Raw genomic sequence first — 16416 nt, forward strand, 5'->3', positions numbered from 1 at the left:
GCCAGCAGCTGCCTCCTTCCTTTCCGCGCCACGCTCTATTCCTGCAGGGTCTGGACTACATTTCCCAGGATGCCCAATTGCTGTAGCTCCTGCGGGATTGGCTAGAACAACGCGGAAGTGATTACGGGTCGCCCAGCAACGGGCGGAGTCCTGGACCGTGACTGGATGCCCACGCCCCCTTGCCTGCGGCTGGGAGGTGTCGAAGCTCGACTCCATCTCCAGAGACACAGAGCTCTCAACCGGCTTTTACCTCCAGCCGAGCGGCCGTGCGAGCTCGTGGGTTCTTTCCCCGTAGGTCTTCTCAGGCCCCGCCTCCTTTGACTCCGGCAGCTGCGCAATTGCGGAGACTGGATTCACCTGCCGAGTCGGAGGAGGGGCTCCGGGCGGCACAGTGCGCAGGCGCGGGCGTTCGGGGCTCGCGGCGCGCGGCGCTCGGTTGAAGCGGGAGTGAGTTCTGGTCGCGGAGACCCGGCAGCGGGCGAGCGAGCGGGTGACCGGGCGCCTTCTCTGCAGCCATGGCAGCCCTGCGCTACGCAGGCCTGGACGACACGGACAGCGAGGACGAGCTGCCCCCGGGCTGGGAGCAGAGAACCACCAAGGACGGCTGGGTTTACTATGCCAAGTAAGGGGGCCGCCGGGGGGCCGCCGGGTTTGGGACGCAGCTGGAACCCTGCCGCTCACCTGCTCGGGACTCCGCGCTGCCTTCGAATGCCACCTGCGCGGGGAGGGCCGCGGGCTCGCGCTCAGGCTTGGCCTGGGAGGGCGAAGTGGAAGTCATGGTTGAAGAGCTTCAGAGGGAAGGCTGCCGGGGTCCTGAGGACGGGCCATCCCCCTCTCTGGCCCTGGGTCCAGCGGGGGTCACCTGGCGGCGCTCATACGCGCCCTCTGCTGCCCAGTAGGCAGCGCTGCACGGTGCAAGGATGGCAGACCGGCCTCATTCCCTTTGCCCCCCCAAAATCAGAAAAAAATGCCGATGCCCCGCTCCTTTCTGGGGGGTCTGGGTTGACGACCTAGGAGTGTGTGTTTTTAGCAAGTGTCCTAGTCTAACTATGTGTGTATATATATATATGTATACATATAAAATGGCTAATATAGCTTTACTATAGTTCTCAGGAAAGTTTTGGAAACACCAGGAGACCCTTTCTCCCACCACTTACTGTGTGACCTTGGGCCATTGGAATAACTCTCAGTCACGGGTTTCTTATCTGCTAAATACGTTGGTTGGAGTTTTAGTTGAGGCCCTGTACGTAAAGGCTTAGCACAGGCCTAAACATACTCAATGCTGGATAACTCTTAGTCTTTGCTGATTTCTGCAGCTGTGACAGCACCTTCCAGGCCTGATATTAGAATCACCTGGGGACCATCATAACTATAGATTTGGGGTCTCCACAGAGACGCTCATGCAGCAGGCAGCCAACATAGGGATTCTTTATTTTTTAAGCTTTCCAGCTGAGGCCGTTACGGCTTTGAGAAACATGGATGTAAATCGGTGATTTTCAACACCTGGGAAACAAACTATCTTTTCCTGGCTTCCACCTCCAGGGATTCTCATTTAATTTTCTTGCCCCGCCTCCCGCCCCTAGTGGTAGGTTGTGAAACCTTCCCACGTGATTCTAATCTGCCCAAGGTTGTGAGCCTCTGCTGCCTTCCGTGGCTTGCTAGAAAGAAAAACAGGAGGAAACGACCTTGGTGAGTTCATTCAAGACACATTGGGAATGTATCCTGTGCCAGGCTCTTTGCTGGGCATTGGTTTTACTGAGATAAATAAGACCGCTCGTTGGGATTTCCCTGGCTGTCCAGTGGTTGAGACTCCGCATCCTCAGTGCAGGGGGCCCAGGATCGATCCCTCGTCAAGGAACTAAGATCCCACATGCCACACGTCGCGGCAAAAAAAAAAAAAAGTACAAAACATAAGACCGCTTGTCACTTTCATGAGTGCCCAGTCTTATAGGACAGAGCGACGTGCAGTGACGTGGTCCCCACGCAGTGTGTGTAGTGAGCGGCAGCCTGTTCAGCATGAGCTGTGTGGGTAGGTGGTGAGGTGCCTGGGGCAGTGGGCACCTGAGCTGTGCCTTAGAGCACAGGTAGAAGTGGGCAGGTCCAGGGGCAGGAGGGCAGCCCAGGTAGAAGAAACAGAGGCCCGGCCTGTGCGGTGGTGCAGGAACATGAAGATTGAGGTGGGAAGGAAGGGCACAGTTGGTTTATGCCTTTCTGTGCCTCGGAGGATCTGGGCTCTGTCAGCAGGACCCACGTGTCCACTGAAGACTTGGAGCCAGGGAGTGACCTCGGGTTTGTGTCTTTAGAAGGATGATTTCTGCTCTGGAGAATTGAAGGGGCATTTCTAGCAGCAGGGAGCCAGGGGGCAGTTGGCGGGCCCCGGGCAACTCGTGAATGGGCATTTGCTGTTGCCTCAGACTTTGCCTGAAGCGCTCTTTCATCCCTCAGAGCTGAGCTTAAATGTCACTGCCCACGAGAGCGTTCCCTTGCATCGGCCCCGTGCCTGCCTTCCACCACTTTGCTCTCCCTTGTCTGTAGTTTTCTACGCTCTACTCGGCCCTGTTTTGCTCTCTGTCTCTCCCCACGTTGTCAACTTCGTGAGGGCGGGGACCTTTTCTCGTTCCCCTCTGTATCCCCCATGCTTAGCATCCTGGCGCCGTAAAGTAAATCCAGGGAACGAGTCTGTTAGCTCATCTAGGGAAGGTTTCCCGCGGGCCTCCCTGGGCAGGTGGCGTTCTAGGCCCTGGGGACACGAAGATGCGCACGGCCTACCTCCCGGCTTCGGGGGGCTCCTCTGCCCCTGCTCTGGGTGGGGCCTGTTCCCTTCTGGCCGCTGCCCCCAGAGCTCCCTGGCTTCCTTTCAAGTTCGCCTGGAACCTCGCGTTCGGTCTGGAGGCCCCTTCGCCTTCGCTAACCCTGCCTCCTGCACCTCACCTTGTGTTGGGTGGCTTTTCCCATCTGCTGCCTTCCTGGGTGGCATCCACTGTCTGGGCTTGGGGCTCTTCTTTCACTCGGTAAGACCTACACGCCCCAGCCAGCTCTGCTGACAGCTTCCGGAGAGCCCATGGCCAGGGGACTCGGTGGCGCCTATGCGGTCTCTGAAAAGTACGCCCCTCTCTGCCTCCTGCCCCCCACCCCGGTATCTGGCCCTGTTGTTTACACTGACTGTGGTGACAAGGCTTGGCGGGCTCCCAGCTGGGGGGTGGGAGTACCTCTCTCCAGACTCTCTCTCCTGTCCTACTGGCCTTCCGTTCTTTGGCTTGGGGTGGAAGGATGCCCCCGACCCATCCTGACCCTGGATTCCCAGCAGTCCCCCTTGATCTCTCCTGACCTGCAAGCATCCTGATCCTTCTTTTCACTCCTGATTCTAGAAGGTCACTTGTCCCCTGGGGTCTGGGCAACTTGGCTGATAGATTGCCCTTGCAGTCGTTCCTTTTTTCCATGGTCTTCATCCCACTGTGGCAGGGTTGTGTCCAAGGGCAGAGGCTGTAGCTCCCAACCAGGCCTCTGGGGTCTTGTGGGAAACCCCGTCGTAGTCTCACCCCTCTTCTGTTGTGTGGGTTCTGTCAACCCCTCAGGCTCCCTCACACTCCCCAGGGTGCACTCAGACCTCAAAGACACACGTGTCCCCTGGCTCAAGGCCCCCCAGGCTGGGCTCCCATGGAGGGGACGTTCACGCTGCTGAGGACAGACCTGTTACCACAGAGAGCTGATGAGCCTTTCTCCCTTCCCTAGCACGGTCCGGAGAAGCTCCTCTGCCTTAACCAGGGGATGGGGGCTGTGGATGCCGTCGCCTGGGCCGTCCTGGGTCCTCCACTCTCGCCCCCCTTTTATTCTGAAGCCTGGGCCTCTTGGCAGCAGAGGGATGGCTGGCCTGCCCCGATGGGAGGCGAGCCCCTGTCCACAAGTGGCTCTGGGTCTCCCAGTTAACTTCAAGAAACTATGCTTAAGGAAGGAAAAAAAAAAAAACTTAGAGGAGCATACTTGAAAGTGATAGCCGTGTAATGTGGTGTGAATTTAACTTTGATCCCTTTGTTTTAAATTAAGATCACTGTTAATTATCTTTTTAAATGACAAAAAGCTTACTGAAAGAAAAGAAAAAAAAGGGCTTCTGTTTAAAGGAGAATAAGGTAATTTGGGGACATGTGTTGTAATTTTCTGTTCATTAAAAAGTCATTTTAGATTACAATGAGAAAGGAACACCCTTTAATTAATTTTTATATAAAAGTTTATTTAAAATAATCCTTTTCTGTCAAAGCCACGGTTCTTAGTTCTTCACATGTTACTCACTGAGTCCTCTATGACCCCAAGTAGTAGGGCCATAATTTTCTCCTTTGTACTGATGGGGAAACTGAGGCTGGAGGTTGAAAAACTTCTCCAAGGGATCCAAATTACCAAATGTAACCTGGTTCTTACTCCTGTTTGGGCTTCCTTTCTGCAGTCAGGGTTTGATGGTGGGGCGATAACACAGGTGGGAGTTGGTCCTTGCTGATACCCTCTGTTTGTACAGGGATCTAATGGTTCACCAGTCGCTGTCCCAGGTATGGTGTCTCTTACCTTTGCAGCAGCTCTGTGAGGTGGATGTGCTTCTAGGGAGACTGGCTCACTGAGTGCAGGCAGTACAGGAGCTCAGGTCTTTGGCCTTTTGAGTCCAGTGTCCACTGTGTCCTTGTACTGGCCACCGTTAGTTTGCAGAAACACCAGAAGCCAGCAGTTCCTGGAAAGACCCTGCTTTTGACGTGCAACGTCTTACAAGAGCGTTCACGAGCTCTCTGTATTTATTCTCTTTAAAATCATGGATAGGGAAGGAATATTCTATCATCTGGTTGTCAGTGATTAAGTATTATTTTCTACTTTGGCCTGAGCATGTGAACTTTGAATGCCTCTTGAAACATGCAGCTGTTTCCTTGATTAAGTAATTTTATGTTTTTCTCCACACTGGATCAGCTGTTGACAGGTGTTGCTAGTCTGTTATTGGCCCATGGTTTCATTGATAACTGTGTGTGCTCTTCCGAGATGAAATGCTAGTTTGGCGCAGAAATCAGACTAGTTTGTATATTTGATTTGTTGAAAATAATAGAACTTTTGAGGGCTTTTTATGCCAAGTACTGTGTTCAAACCTTTATTTACAGTATCCTCGTAGCATTCTCCTCAGATGAATACTAGGATTATTATGCAGATGAGGAAATTGAGGCTCCAAAGGTGAGTGACTGACCTACGGAGCTGCCTTACCCTCTTGGATGAAATTAGGAATCGGTGCTTAAAAAACACTTTGAAGTTAAATCTGTGGAAAGAATAAACATTTAAGAAGATTAAGGTTATATCTAAATGGCACATGCATATCAGCATTATAAATTTGACTGAAATTTTTCAACTTATCCTGGAATAAAACTAAAACGAAAACTAAAACAAGTACAAAACGAAACACATCTCTAGGTATTTTGAGTGATTCAGCGAGATTCCTAGAGTTGACCCCCAGTTGGGGTCAAGTCCCCTTCCTCTGGCTTCACCACCAGCTAACAGATACAGGTTTTCGGGAGATTTTTCCCAGTCTGCTGCTGCTTCCAAAGTAGAGAATTTGACCTGATGCAAACAGTAACATTTATAATCTGAATATTTCTTTCTGACTGTCTGACTTGAGTACTCTTGAGAGAGTATCACGTGGGGGACAAAAAAAATTTAATGCCATTGATTAATTTTTAGAAGTGTAACTTTTACTTACTACGTATTCCGTGGATTTTTTTTTTTTTTTAACAGTCACACGGAAGAGAAGACTCAGTGGGAACATCCGAAAACTGGGAAAAGAAAGCGAATAGCAGGAGGTTTGTATGTTGTCGTCATAAAGCAGAGACCCTTGTATTTAAAGCATTAATGAGATGGGAAAACTGTCACAGGAGCTGGACTCTCCCTCTGGGGAGTTTGTAGGATTCGGTAGAAGGAAGTGATGAGCTCTTGGGGTGGAGTGCTTAGGATGATTTCTTAAATAAGAAGCTATTAAAATAATAGGGGCCTTGAATTCACAGTTCATTAGATTTTTCCGTAGTTGCACTGCTTGTAAAGTTGGTCTTGGTTCCTATCCTGGAATTAAATATATCAGCGTTTGATAGAATTCCGTAAAGCTTGCCTTGACTTGTAGGTGCTTCTGAGTAAGTGTGTCATGCATGGAATAGAAGTGTAAGAAGGTCCCTGCTCTCAAGAGGTTGAGGGTCCATTTGAAAAGACAACATGTGCCCTTGGGAAAAAAATGCAACCGGTCTATAGTATGAATCTTCACAAGTCAGCATATGAATGGTATTGGGTGCCTGCTGTAGCGTAGATAACGTTCTGGGAATTCATTCAAGGGAGAATTCATGTTGGTTGGAGCAACCAGTAAGGGTTTTGTGAAAAGCAGAAGCTGAATGGAGTGTTGAAGAATGATCAAGAACGAAATAGTATTTTATTTTATTTTATTTTTTGGCCACATGGCTTTCAGGATCTTAGTTCCCCGACCAGGGATTCAACCCAGGCCCAGCAGTGAACCTGTGGACTCCTAACCACTGGACTGCCAGGGAATTCCCAAGAATGAAATAGTCTTAAAAATAGAGTTGCCATATGATTCAGCAGTCCTGCTCCTGGGCATATATCCAGAAAAAAACCGTAATTCAAAAAGCTGCACGCACTCCTATCTTCATAGAAGCACTATTCACAGTAGCCGAGACATGGAAGTAACTTGACTGTCGATCAAAAGATGAATGGATAAAGATGATGTGGTATTGGGTTGGCCAAAAAGTTCCTTCGGTTTTTAAGTAAAAATAAGACACATTTTTTATTTTCCCAAGAACTTTATTGAACAACGTATTCACTGTTTTGTTCCACTACCTTCTGCCATTTTTCAGGCAACTTCATAATTCCATCTTCCCAGAACTTTTTATCTTTTTGAGCAAAGAACTGTTCCAGGTACCTTCTACTGTCTTCCAGAGAATGGAAATATTTTCCATTAAGAGAATTTTGTAAAGACCGAAACAAATGGAAATGCGAAGGTGCAATGTCTGGTGAATACGGCGGATGAATCAGCACTTCCCAGCCAAACTGCAACAGTTTTTGCCTGGTCATCAAAGAGACATGCAATCTTGCATTACCCTGATGGAAGATGATGCGTTTTCTGTTGACTAATTCCGAATGCTTTTCGTCGAGTGCTGCTTTCAGTTGGTCTAACTGGGAGCAGTACGTGTTGGAATTAATCGTTGGTTTTCCAGAAGGAGCTCATATTAGAGGACTCCCTTCCAATCCCACCATATACACAACATCACCTTTGGATGAAGACTGGTTTGCTGTGGTTGGTGGTGGTTCATTTTGCTTGCCCCACGATTTCTTCCGTTACACATGATTGTACAGTATCCACTTTTCGTCGCCCGTCACAATTTGTTTTAAAAACAGAATATTTTTCTTACGTTTAAGTAGAGAATTGCATACAGAAATAAGGTCAAGAAGGTTTTTTTTGCTTAACTTATGTGGAACCCAAACATCAAAGCGATTAACGTAACCAAGCTGGTTTTTGATGATTTTCCACGCTCGATTTGGCTATTTTGAGTATATCGGCTATTTCCTGCATGGTATAATGTTGATTGTTCTCAATGTCTCGATTTGATTGCTATCGACTTCAACTGGTCTACCCGACCATGGAGCATTGTCCAGTGAGAAATCTCCAGCATGAAACTTCACAAACAACTTTTGACACATTCCATCAGTCACAGCACTTTCTCCATACACCGCACAAATCTTTTTTTGTGTTTCAGTTGCGTTTTTACCTTTCTTGAAATAATAAAGGATAAAATGCTGAATATGTTGCTTTTTCCCCTCCATCTTCAATATTAAAATGGCTACACAAAAATTCACCAGTTTTGATGTTTTTTTAAAAGGCATGCTGTTATGACGGCTGTCACAGTACAGTCTAACAAAATTGTTTCGAATGAAGTTAGACAACTAAGCACTAATAGAGTCATCTTATGGAAAACACCAAACAAATTTTTTGGCCAACCCAGTACAAAGGAGTATTACTCAGCCATAAAAAAGAATGAAATAATACCATTTGCAGCAACATGGATGGACCTAGAGATTATCATACTAAGTGAAGTAACTCAGAAAGAGAAAAACAAATATCATATGGTATCACTTATATGTGGAATCTAAAATATGCCACAAATGAACATATCTACGAAACAGGAACAGATTCACCGACATAGAGAACAGGCTTGTGGTTGTGAAGGTGGGGGTGAGGGAGGGATGGATTGGGAGATTGGGTTTAGCTGATACAAACTTATATATAGAATTGGTAAACAACAAGGTCCTACTGTATAGCACAAGAAACTGTATTCAATATCTTGTGATAAAGCATAATGGAAAAGAATATGAAAAATAATATATGTCAAACTGAGTCACTGCTGTACAGCAGAAGTTAACACTGTAAATCAACTATACTTCAATAAAATTAAAAAAAAAAAGAATGAAATAGTGTTAATTCCAAGCAAGAGGCAGAATGTAGAGTCTGGTTGGGGTAATGGGCCTTCTGTACCTGCCATAGTTGGAGCACGTGACCTGCTGGTCTGGTGGGATAGGTCTGCGGCTGGAAGGGCAGGGGCCTCAGTTTAACCCACCCCACCCCACCCCCACCCCCACCCCCACATAGACCTGTTGTCCTTCTGTGTTTCAGATTTGCCCTATGGATGGGAACAAGAAACTGATGAGAATGGACAAATGTTTTTTGTCGAGTAAGTGTCTACAAAAAAACTTCTTAGCCATCTTGCTTTTTATTTAATTAATTAATTTATTTTTAATACATTTATTTATTTATTTTTGGTTTCATTGGGTCTTTGTTGCTGCACGTGGGCTTTCTCTAGTTGTGGCAAGCCGGCGCTACTCTTTGTTGCAGTGCGCGGGCTTCTCATTGCGGTGGCTTCTCTTATTGTGGAGCGTGGGCTCTAGGCGTGCGGGCTTCAGTAGTTGTGGCTCGCAGGCTCAGTAGTCGTGGCACACGAGCGTAGTTGCTCCACGGCATGTGCAATCTTCCCGGACCAGGGCTTGAACCCGTGTCCCCTGCATTGGCAGGTAGATTCTTAACCACTAGGGAAGTTCCATCCTGCTTTTTAATAGGAACTTTTTTGTACAAGGAATATACATTGACTATAGGAAAATATTATATAGTGTATAAGTGTAATCCTATCAGCAGGACTAACTGCTTTTAGCAATTTTTGGATTTTTTTCTTCCAGTCTTTCTATATAAGTGCTTAAAAAAAAAAAGTATTGCACTAACTGTTTGGTAAACTGTTTTTTCTACATAATTCTTATGAGCATTTTCTCATATCTTTATAAATTTTTGAAGACAATGATGTTTAATGGTTATATAGTATTATTTTGTATAGATATACTGTAATTTATCAAATTACCTACTGGGCATTGATGTTGTTAAATTCTTGTGATCTGGCGTCTGTACAGGCAGACCTTGTCTTATTGCACTTTGCAGATACTGCGTTTTTTACAGATTGAAGGTTTGTGGCAACTCCCCCTCAAGGGAGTCTTTTGGCTCCATTTTTCCAGTAGCAGTTGCTCAGTTCGTGTCTCTGTGTCACGTTTCGGTAATTTTCGCAATGTTTCAGACCCTCCACTAGCAAAAACGTTGGTGACTCACCGAAGTCTCAGGTGATGGTTAGCATTTTTTAGCAATCGAGTATTTGTTAATTAAGGTGTGTATATTTTTTTAGACACGCTGTTTCACACTTAATAGACTGTAGTGTAAGCATAACTTTCATACGCTCTGGGAAACCACACAATTTGTGTGACTCGGTTTATTGCGTGCGACACTGACTTTTTTTTTAAGTTTATTTATTTATGGCTGCGTTGGGTCTTCATTGCTGCACGCGGGCTTTCTCTAGTTGCAGCGGGCGAGCGGGGGTTACTCTTCGTTGTGCGCAGGCTTCTCACTGCGGTGGCTTCTCTTGTTGTGGAGCATGGGCTCTAGGTGTGTGGGCTTCAGTAGTTGTGGCTTGCAGGCTCTAGAGCATAGGCTCAGTAGTTGTGGCGCATGGGCTTAGTTGCTCTTCGGCATGTGGGATCTTCCCGGACCAGGGCTCGAACACGTGTCCCCTGCATTGGCAGGCGGATTCTTAACCACTGCGCCACCAGGGAAGCCTGACACAGACTTTATTGTATTGGTCTGGAACTGACCCTGCAATGCAGTATCTCCAAGGTATGCCTGTAATTATAAAGAGCATCCTCCTCTGTAAAACTATCCTTGGAATAAATTCCAGTAACAAACAGCAACAGTAACCACGCATCTGGCACCTAACATGAGCCAGGCATGTTCTAACCAACTTATACCTGTAGTATCAGCTCATTCAGTCCCTGAAATGCCCTAAGGGAGGCAAGCGCTGGGCTGCCTGGCCAGTCATTTCCCCACTCGGATCCCGTTAGAGAGGTGTGCTGGTAAATGCTTAACAACCGGTTCCCTGGGGGGAAAAGCCCATATTTGTTTCCGTGGTATAAGTACTTCCCCTATAGCTTATTTCCAGCGACCGAGGTAAAGTCACTGAGGAGTTGGGAAGAGAGATGCACATTTGGGTCTTGTGAGCCAGGGTGACCCGGCTCCCCCCCTGCTCTGTCCTCTGTAAGACACTGGAGTCAAAATGCTTATCTGGCATCTGTGGTTATAAGTAAAATGAAAGTTGGATTATTCTTGAGTCTTAGTGTTTATGGGGTGACGAGTATTGATTTTAAACTGTGTATAATTTTACACACACATACATGTTACAAATACATTTTTTTTTAATGTTTTTATTTATTTTTTGGCTGCACTGTGGGGCTTGCGGGATCTTAGTTCCCCGACCAGGGATCGAACCTGGGCCCTCGGCAGTGCAAGTGCTGAGTCCTAACCACTGGACTGCCAGGGAATTCCCACAAATGCATTTTAAATCATGAAATCTTTCTTTCTGGAGAGTTCTTAATAGTTTTCAAGATATTTTGAGGTCTATCTCAAACCCCGAGATCACATTTAAAATGTAAAAAATAAACCTGTTCTGTAAGGAGCAGCCTATTCATCTGTATGAACAGGTTGTACTGATGTATTTTAATATGTTGTTTATACTACCAGTATAGTTTAATATTCTTTCTACAAGATTTCAGTCATCTCCAAATCAAAACTACAGTGTGTGAGTACAGCCTTATAATGAAAATTATTAGAATTTCAGTAGTTGGCTGGTTTCATATTTACTGTCTTTCATCATTTTGAGTTTTCTACTTCTTTACCAATCTTCTTAGGCCCTTGCACATAAGAGATTTAATTGAAATCTACTGACAAGAGTGCCTGATGGATCTTATAGCCACATTTACATGAATTAAAAGAAAAAAACCCCAAAGCCTACTCCATGTTTGAGATCTGAGCGTACAAGGCAGTGCTTTGTATGTTACAGCCTATTTTACGGGCAGTTCTGAAGAAAATGCTTCGACGGCTGTCTTTCTAGGCAGGAATATAATCCTTCTGGAGGCCAGAAGATAGATTAAATGGACCCGGGTCTTTCCGGGGTTAAGAATAAGCCTTTTTTAGTCCATGAAAAATGGGGTTTGCCTAGCCTAAACTATAAGATTATCTTGTAATTATAAATGCCTGTGTTCACTGCTGTAGGTTCACTGCTTTCTCCTTTTCTTTGCAGCCACATAAATAAAAGAACTACCTACTTGGACCCAAGACTGGCATTTACTGTGGACGATAATCCTACGAAGCCAACCACCAGACAGAGATACGACAGCAGCACAACCGCCATGGAAATCCTCCAGGGCCGGGATTTCAGTGGCAAAGTGGTCGTGGTTACCGGAGCGAATTCGGGAATAGGTAGGTTGTTAACTGACAGCGATGGTTGTTGTTATTATTATTTTTTTTGTCACTGCTATGATGAAATCTGCTTTAGTCTAACCATAAGAAAACTTTGTTTGGTGGTTCTCTAATTTAAAAGGTGTTTATAGCCTTTTCAGCTATCGTGTCATTAAAGTTCTGGGCCCTTTTTCAGTCCCAGTGTTTCCATGGAAGGAGGGCCGTGTCAGGGCTGACCTTGAATTCTCTGAAAGCTGAACACTCAGCGGAAGATGGTGGCTATTTTGGTTCTTCAGGATGAGAGACAGCTAGCTCTGTCTAGGAGTTTCTGACCTGGTCTGCGTGGTGTGCGGTCATGGTCCAGTTACCTGGGTTCTTCGGCCCAACGCTGACTGGTAATGGAATATCGGGAACAGTGGTGTGTCAGGGCTTTGGGACAAAGGACACTGCAGCTGTCCGTTGGTTACGGAGAATATGATTTTCTTTGGAGAACAGGATCTTCTTTCTTTGCAGAGTCGGAGAATTAGCTGCCCTCTTGGTTGCCTGCGTTTAACTGCGGTGGCGGTCATGAGGGAGGGGCTCTGGGGGTGTCCTCTCCTTAGCCTCATGGGCCGGTAGAGAAGCTGCGGCAAAGCAGATGCTCCTGCGTTCACTCTCCAGATGATTTAATTCTTACTTTGCTTTGGTTCATTGACATGAATGTCTGAATCTGTGAGAACCAGCTGCTTTGAGTAAGGATACGCATCCTCAGGTTAATTTACAGAGACAAAACATGGAATTGTGCTCAGCTGTCTTCTGGCAAGTTCGCTCCTTTTCACCCTTCATGGTGCTCCCCACCTCACTGGCCTTCTCTCTCACCAGCTTTGTCTCCTCACCGGTTTGTGTATCCCCTGCACTTCTTTCTCTGTCTTGCTTCATTTTCGGTGACCTCTTCTTGAACTTGCAGAAGCATTCCCTGGTATCATCAGGGCACGTATAGGAAGTGACATACATTCTTGACATACATCAATTGTTATATAGTACAGGGTTGAAAATCTAACAAGCTACGGTCCCAGAGCGGAACTTTTGACTGTACCTGTCCATTAAGGCAAGGAAGCATATGGAATTTTTTTTTTTAAATGAAAGGGATTTATTTAAAATCAACTCTCAGACCTCATCCTGGGCTCAGAATATGTTCAGTTCGGTTTTCTGAATCACATCGGGGTTCATTCTATTGTCATCGATAGGAAAAGCTGATGATGCTATATTAAAAGTAACAGCTGGATCCTCAGTCGTCCAGGAAACAGTGTGTTGTGTTGATGGCGTTGACTACCGTTACGTGAGTGTGTGGACCAAGACAGTGTAGAATAATTAAGAAAAAATAAGGACTTAAGTAAAATACCTCTTCTTATTTAACACTCAGTTAACCAGAGAATTAACTAAAAGATCTCATTCCCTTAATCTCGTGGCTAGACAGTTTCTTCCTTTCATAAGTAAGATAAGTGACTATTGATGGTTTGTGCGTAAGTGTTGAAACTCGGCCCTGTCTGACGTTAGATGGCAGGCCTTCTGAAGCTCTGCTGAAGATTTGCCGCGTGAGGCCTATGACGTCATGATCCAGGACTAAAGGCACTGGTCCAGAATATTCAAAGAGCTATGTGTAGTTGGGTATTGCATCCTGGTCGGAAGGGAGGATGAGGTTCTGAAGCATTGAGAAGAAATGTGTCGTTGGTCAGAGTGGACCTCGGACCTCTCGGAGGCAAGCTCTGTGCCTCTTCCCAGCTGCCGCTTCCCCTTCCTGAGGTCCCTGATCTTTCTTGTGGGCCCTGCAAGTAGGTGCCCGTGGTCCAGTCACATGTGATGGTAAGTCGGACGGCTCAGGCTGGAAGGGAGGCTGGGGAAGGTCTCCGAGCGCGCCCCCCATCCCCATTTCCCCAGCTCGAACCTTCATTGCATTCAGCTCTGCCTGGTCTCCCCGTGACCCCTCCAGTCTCGAGAAGCCCGAGTCTAGGGGAGTGCTGGAGGTTTGTCTGCTTCATATTTGAAATAACATCAGACCGAACATTCCAGGCAATCAGGTCCTCGCAAAGAGCTCTGGCGCTGCAGCCGTGGTATCAGGCTTAAAGCAAAGAGCCGAAGGCAAGCCCATGGCTTTGCCGTCATCACTTAGGCAGCTTTTATATCCCACGCGGCTGGCTGCCTTAGAGAGTGTCCTTGTCCAAGTAGGCTGTGCCTTCCAGATAAATTTCTCCTCCTGAGCTACGAAACACGCCAATTTAGAAATCTCTATCACCACTCTGTTTCTGCCCCTTTCAAATGGAACAGCTGAGCGCAGAGTGAATCAGGCATCTTCACTCCCAACACTCCTCGGCGTTCGGGAGTCATCTTCTCTTGAAGCTTGAATGGTGTTGGCCTGCACTTTTCCTCTTGCTGCTCAGGGGAGCCCGGTTCCTACGTGTGAACTGTCCAGTCTTTAGCCTCATGGATGTCTGTGCTCTTGGGAGCAGAGTGGGCTGTTACAAAACACCGGTCTTTATTTTGAGAGTGGTGATTCCACAGCTAAAAACACAGGTAATCTAACTGGCTTTACAAAGGTTGGTTTACAAATCCGGTGTTCCCAGTGATGCTTTCTGTTCGTGTTTTTGAATTCCCTGCAAGGCACCTCTCTGTTGGACTTGCCATTGGGAGGGGGCGCTCGGGCGGTGAGAGGGGACGCCTTCCCTGGTGGACGGCAGGGACGTGCCAAGACACTGCCCCCTTTGACGTGGCCTCTATGCAGATTCTTGTCGTCCATGTTGGGTACCTCGCCCCCCTCACCCCGGCTGTAAGTGTATTTTGAACTTTGGATATTTTATGTTCCGAAGGCAATTGGAGGGACTCTTGCTTATTAATTCAGCTTATAAAGATCAGGGTGGTGCAGGTCGGTAGACGGATTCAGAGGAAATGCCACAATAAAGCGTTTTGCATTCTTGGAAGTTTGTAGGCAGATACTGCGGTTGACTGGGTTCAGCTGTCCAGATGGGGAGTCGGCAAACTACAGCCCGTGGGCTAAATCTGACTCCCGCCTGATCTTGCAAGTAAAGTTTTACTGGACCATGGCCACGCCTATTTATTTCCGTTTTGTCTGTGGCTGTTTTCATGTGACCAGCAGAGTTGCATAAATACGGCAGAGACCCTGTGGCCTGCACAGCCTAGAATATTTACTGTCTGGCCCTTAATGGAAAACGTTTGCCTACCCCTGCCTCAGATGGTCTAATCCCTTTCAAAATAAGATCACCCCAGCAGGCTGTGAGTCAGCCACAAGTTAGGTGAAATTTAGATGAAGTGGATGCCCCAGGCCACGAGGAAGATGGTGGCAACACATTATACGTGTCTGTTGGGGATGCCCCCCCAGTGCCTGTGCCTCCTGCCTCACCTCTGTCCCCAGCTTTAGGGAGCTGCCGGCCTTAGGACGTTGCAGCCTCTGAAATGACACTCTTCTCTCATCGACCTTTGTTTAATGAGCCTTCTGAACCCTAACAACTTCGTGTAGATTGAGCGCTGTAGCTTGTGGACCTGTCTCGGTGGAGCTCAGCCTCTCAGTGTCCACGGGGAAGTCACCTGTGCACCCAGAGCTTGCTTCCGCCAGCAGACCGCGAGGCCGGGAGCCCCGGTCCCGACAGCTAAGCCGTAGAGGAGGGAGGAGTTCATTTCTGTTTGTGCTCAGCTTAGCGCTGGGCAGGAAGGGGCGGGGCGGGTGTCCACGGCGACCTGGAGTTAGTGGCTCGATGCCTCTGATTTGGTAAAAAACGAAAACAAAAAAACGAATGGAGATGGCTTCAACATGGTGATCATTAAATATGGACCTTAACGCGAAGTCTCCGGAGAGGGGGGTCTCGGAGGCTTCCTGTTGCGGAAGATCCCATAGCTGCTTCTCTAGACTCAGCCTGTCAGTCCAGCGGATTGGGCTCTGCTTATAAATAGCTCAGTACAAAATGCTGCCTTCTCAAATCTGAGGGCTGACATGTGCTCCTCCAAGGCCGGACCCTTCTCACGAGGGATTACCTGAATGCCTAAATATGGGGCAGCGCCTGCCCTGCACACTGTCCCTGGGAGCGGGGACGTTTGTTGGAAATCGTGTAGATAGTTGTAGGGAGCAGATTGATCATCGTGGCACCTACGGAGTGAAATCCAGGTTCTGTCAAACAACCACTGAAAAAATATTACCAAGTATGCACAGCTTAGCCATTTTCAGTCTCCTGTTCACTGGCAATGGTGAATGATAAAGCTTTCTTCCTAACTTCCAGTCTTAAACCAGTAGTGGTTAAAGTTTGGTTTTTGAATCCCTTTCCGAGTATAGTCAGGATGAAAAGTTTCTTCGACCCTTTGAAGTTTCATAACACGGGGCTGTTTCGAATGTTGTGACTTGAAATCTGGAATAGCCTGGCCTGGTTTCGATTTGTGAGTCAGAGGACCCGTTAACAAGAACAAAACTGTTTTTTTGCCTGAACATATACAAGCTGGCCACCTTAGCATACACCAGGAAAATGTATTTTGGGACTGACACTTTAATTTTCTATTGGTATTTATGTTATATATAATAAACCTCCCTAAGGTTCATT

At 47.0% G+C, this 16416-nt stretch overlaps 1 protein-coding gene across 1 annotated transcript in view; it reads left to right on the forward strand.

The window, feature by feature from the left end:
• Positions 1-515: 515 nt before the first annotated feature.
• WWOX (WW domain containing oxidoreductase) overlaps positions 516-16416 on the forward strand; it is a gene marked incomplete at its 5' end in the record, with an annotated part of 978520 nt that continues 962619 nt past the window's right edge. Inside the window, 4 exons of the mRNA XM_082677668.1 lie at positions 516-622; positions 5755-5819; positions 8687-8744; positions 11679-11857. Of these exons, the coding sequence (XP_082533794.1) occupies positions 516-622; positions 5755-5819; positions 8687-8744; positions 11679-11857 (409 nt within the window). The remainder of the gene's footprint in view (positions 623-5754; positions 5820-8686; positions 8745-11678; positions 11858-16416) is intronic.

This window comes from Grampus griseus (genome assembly GCF_964374135.1).
Source record: "Grampus griseus genome assembly, chromosome: 19".
NCBI lineage: Eukaryota > Metazoa > Chordata > Mammalia > Artiodactyla > Delphinidae > Grampus > Grampus griseus.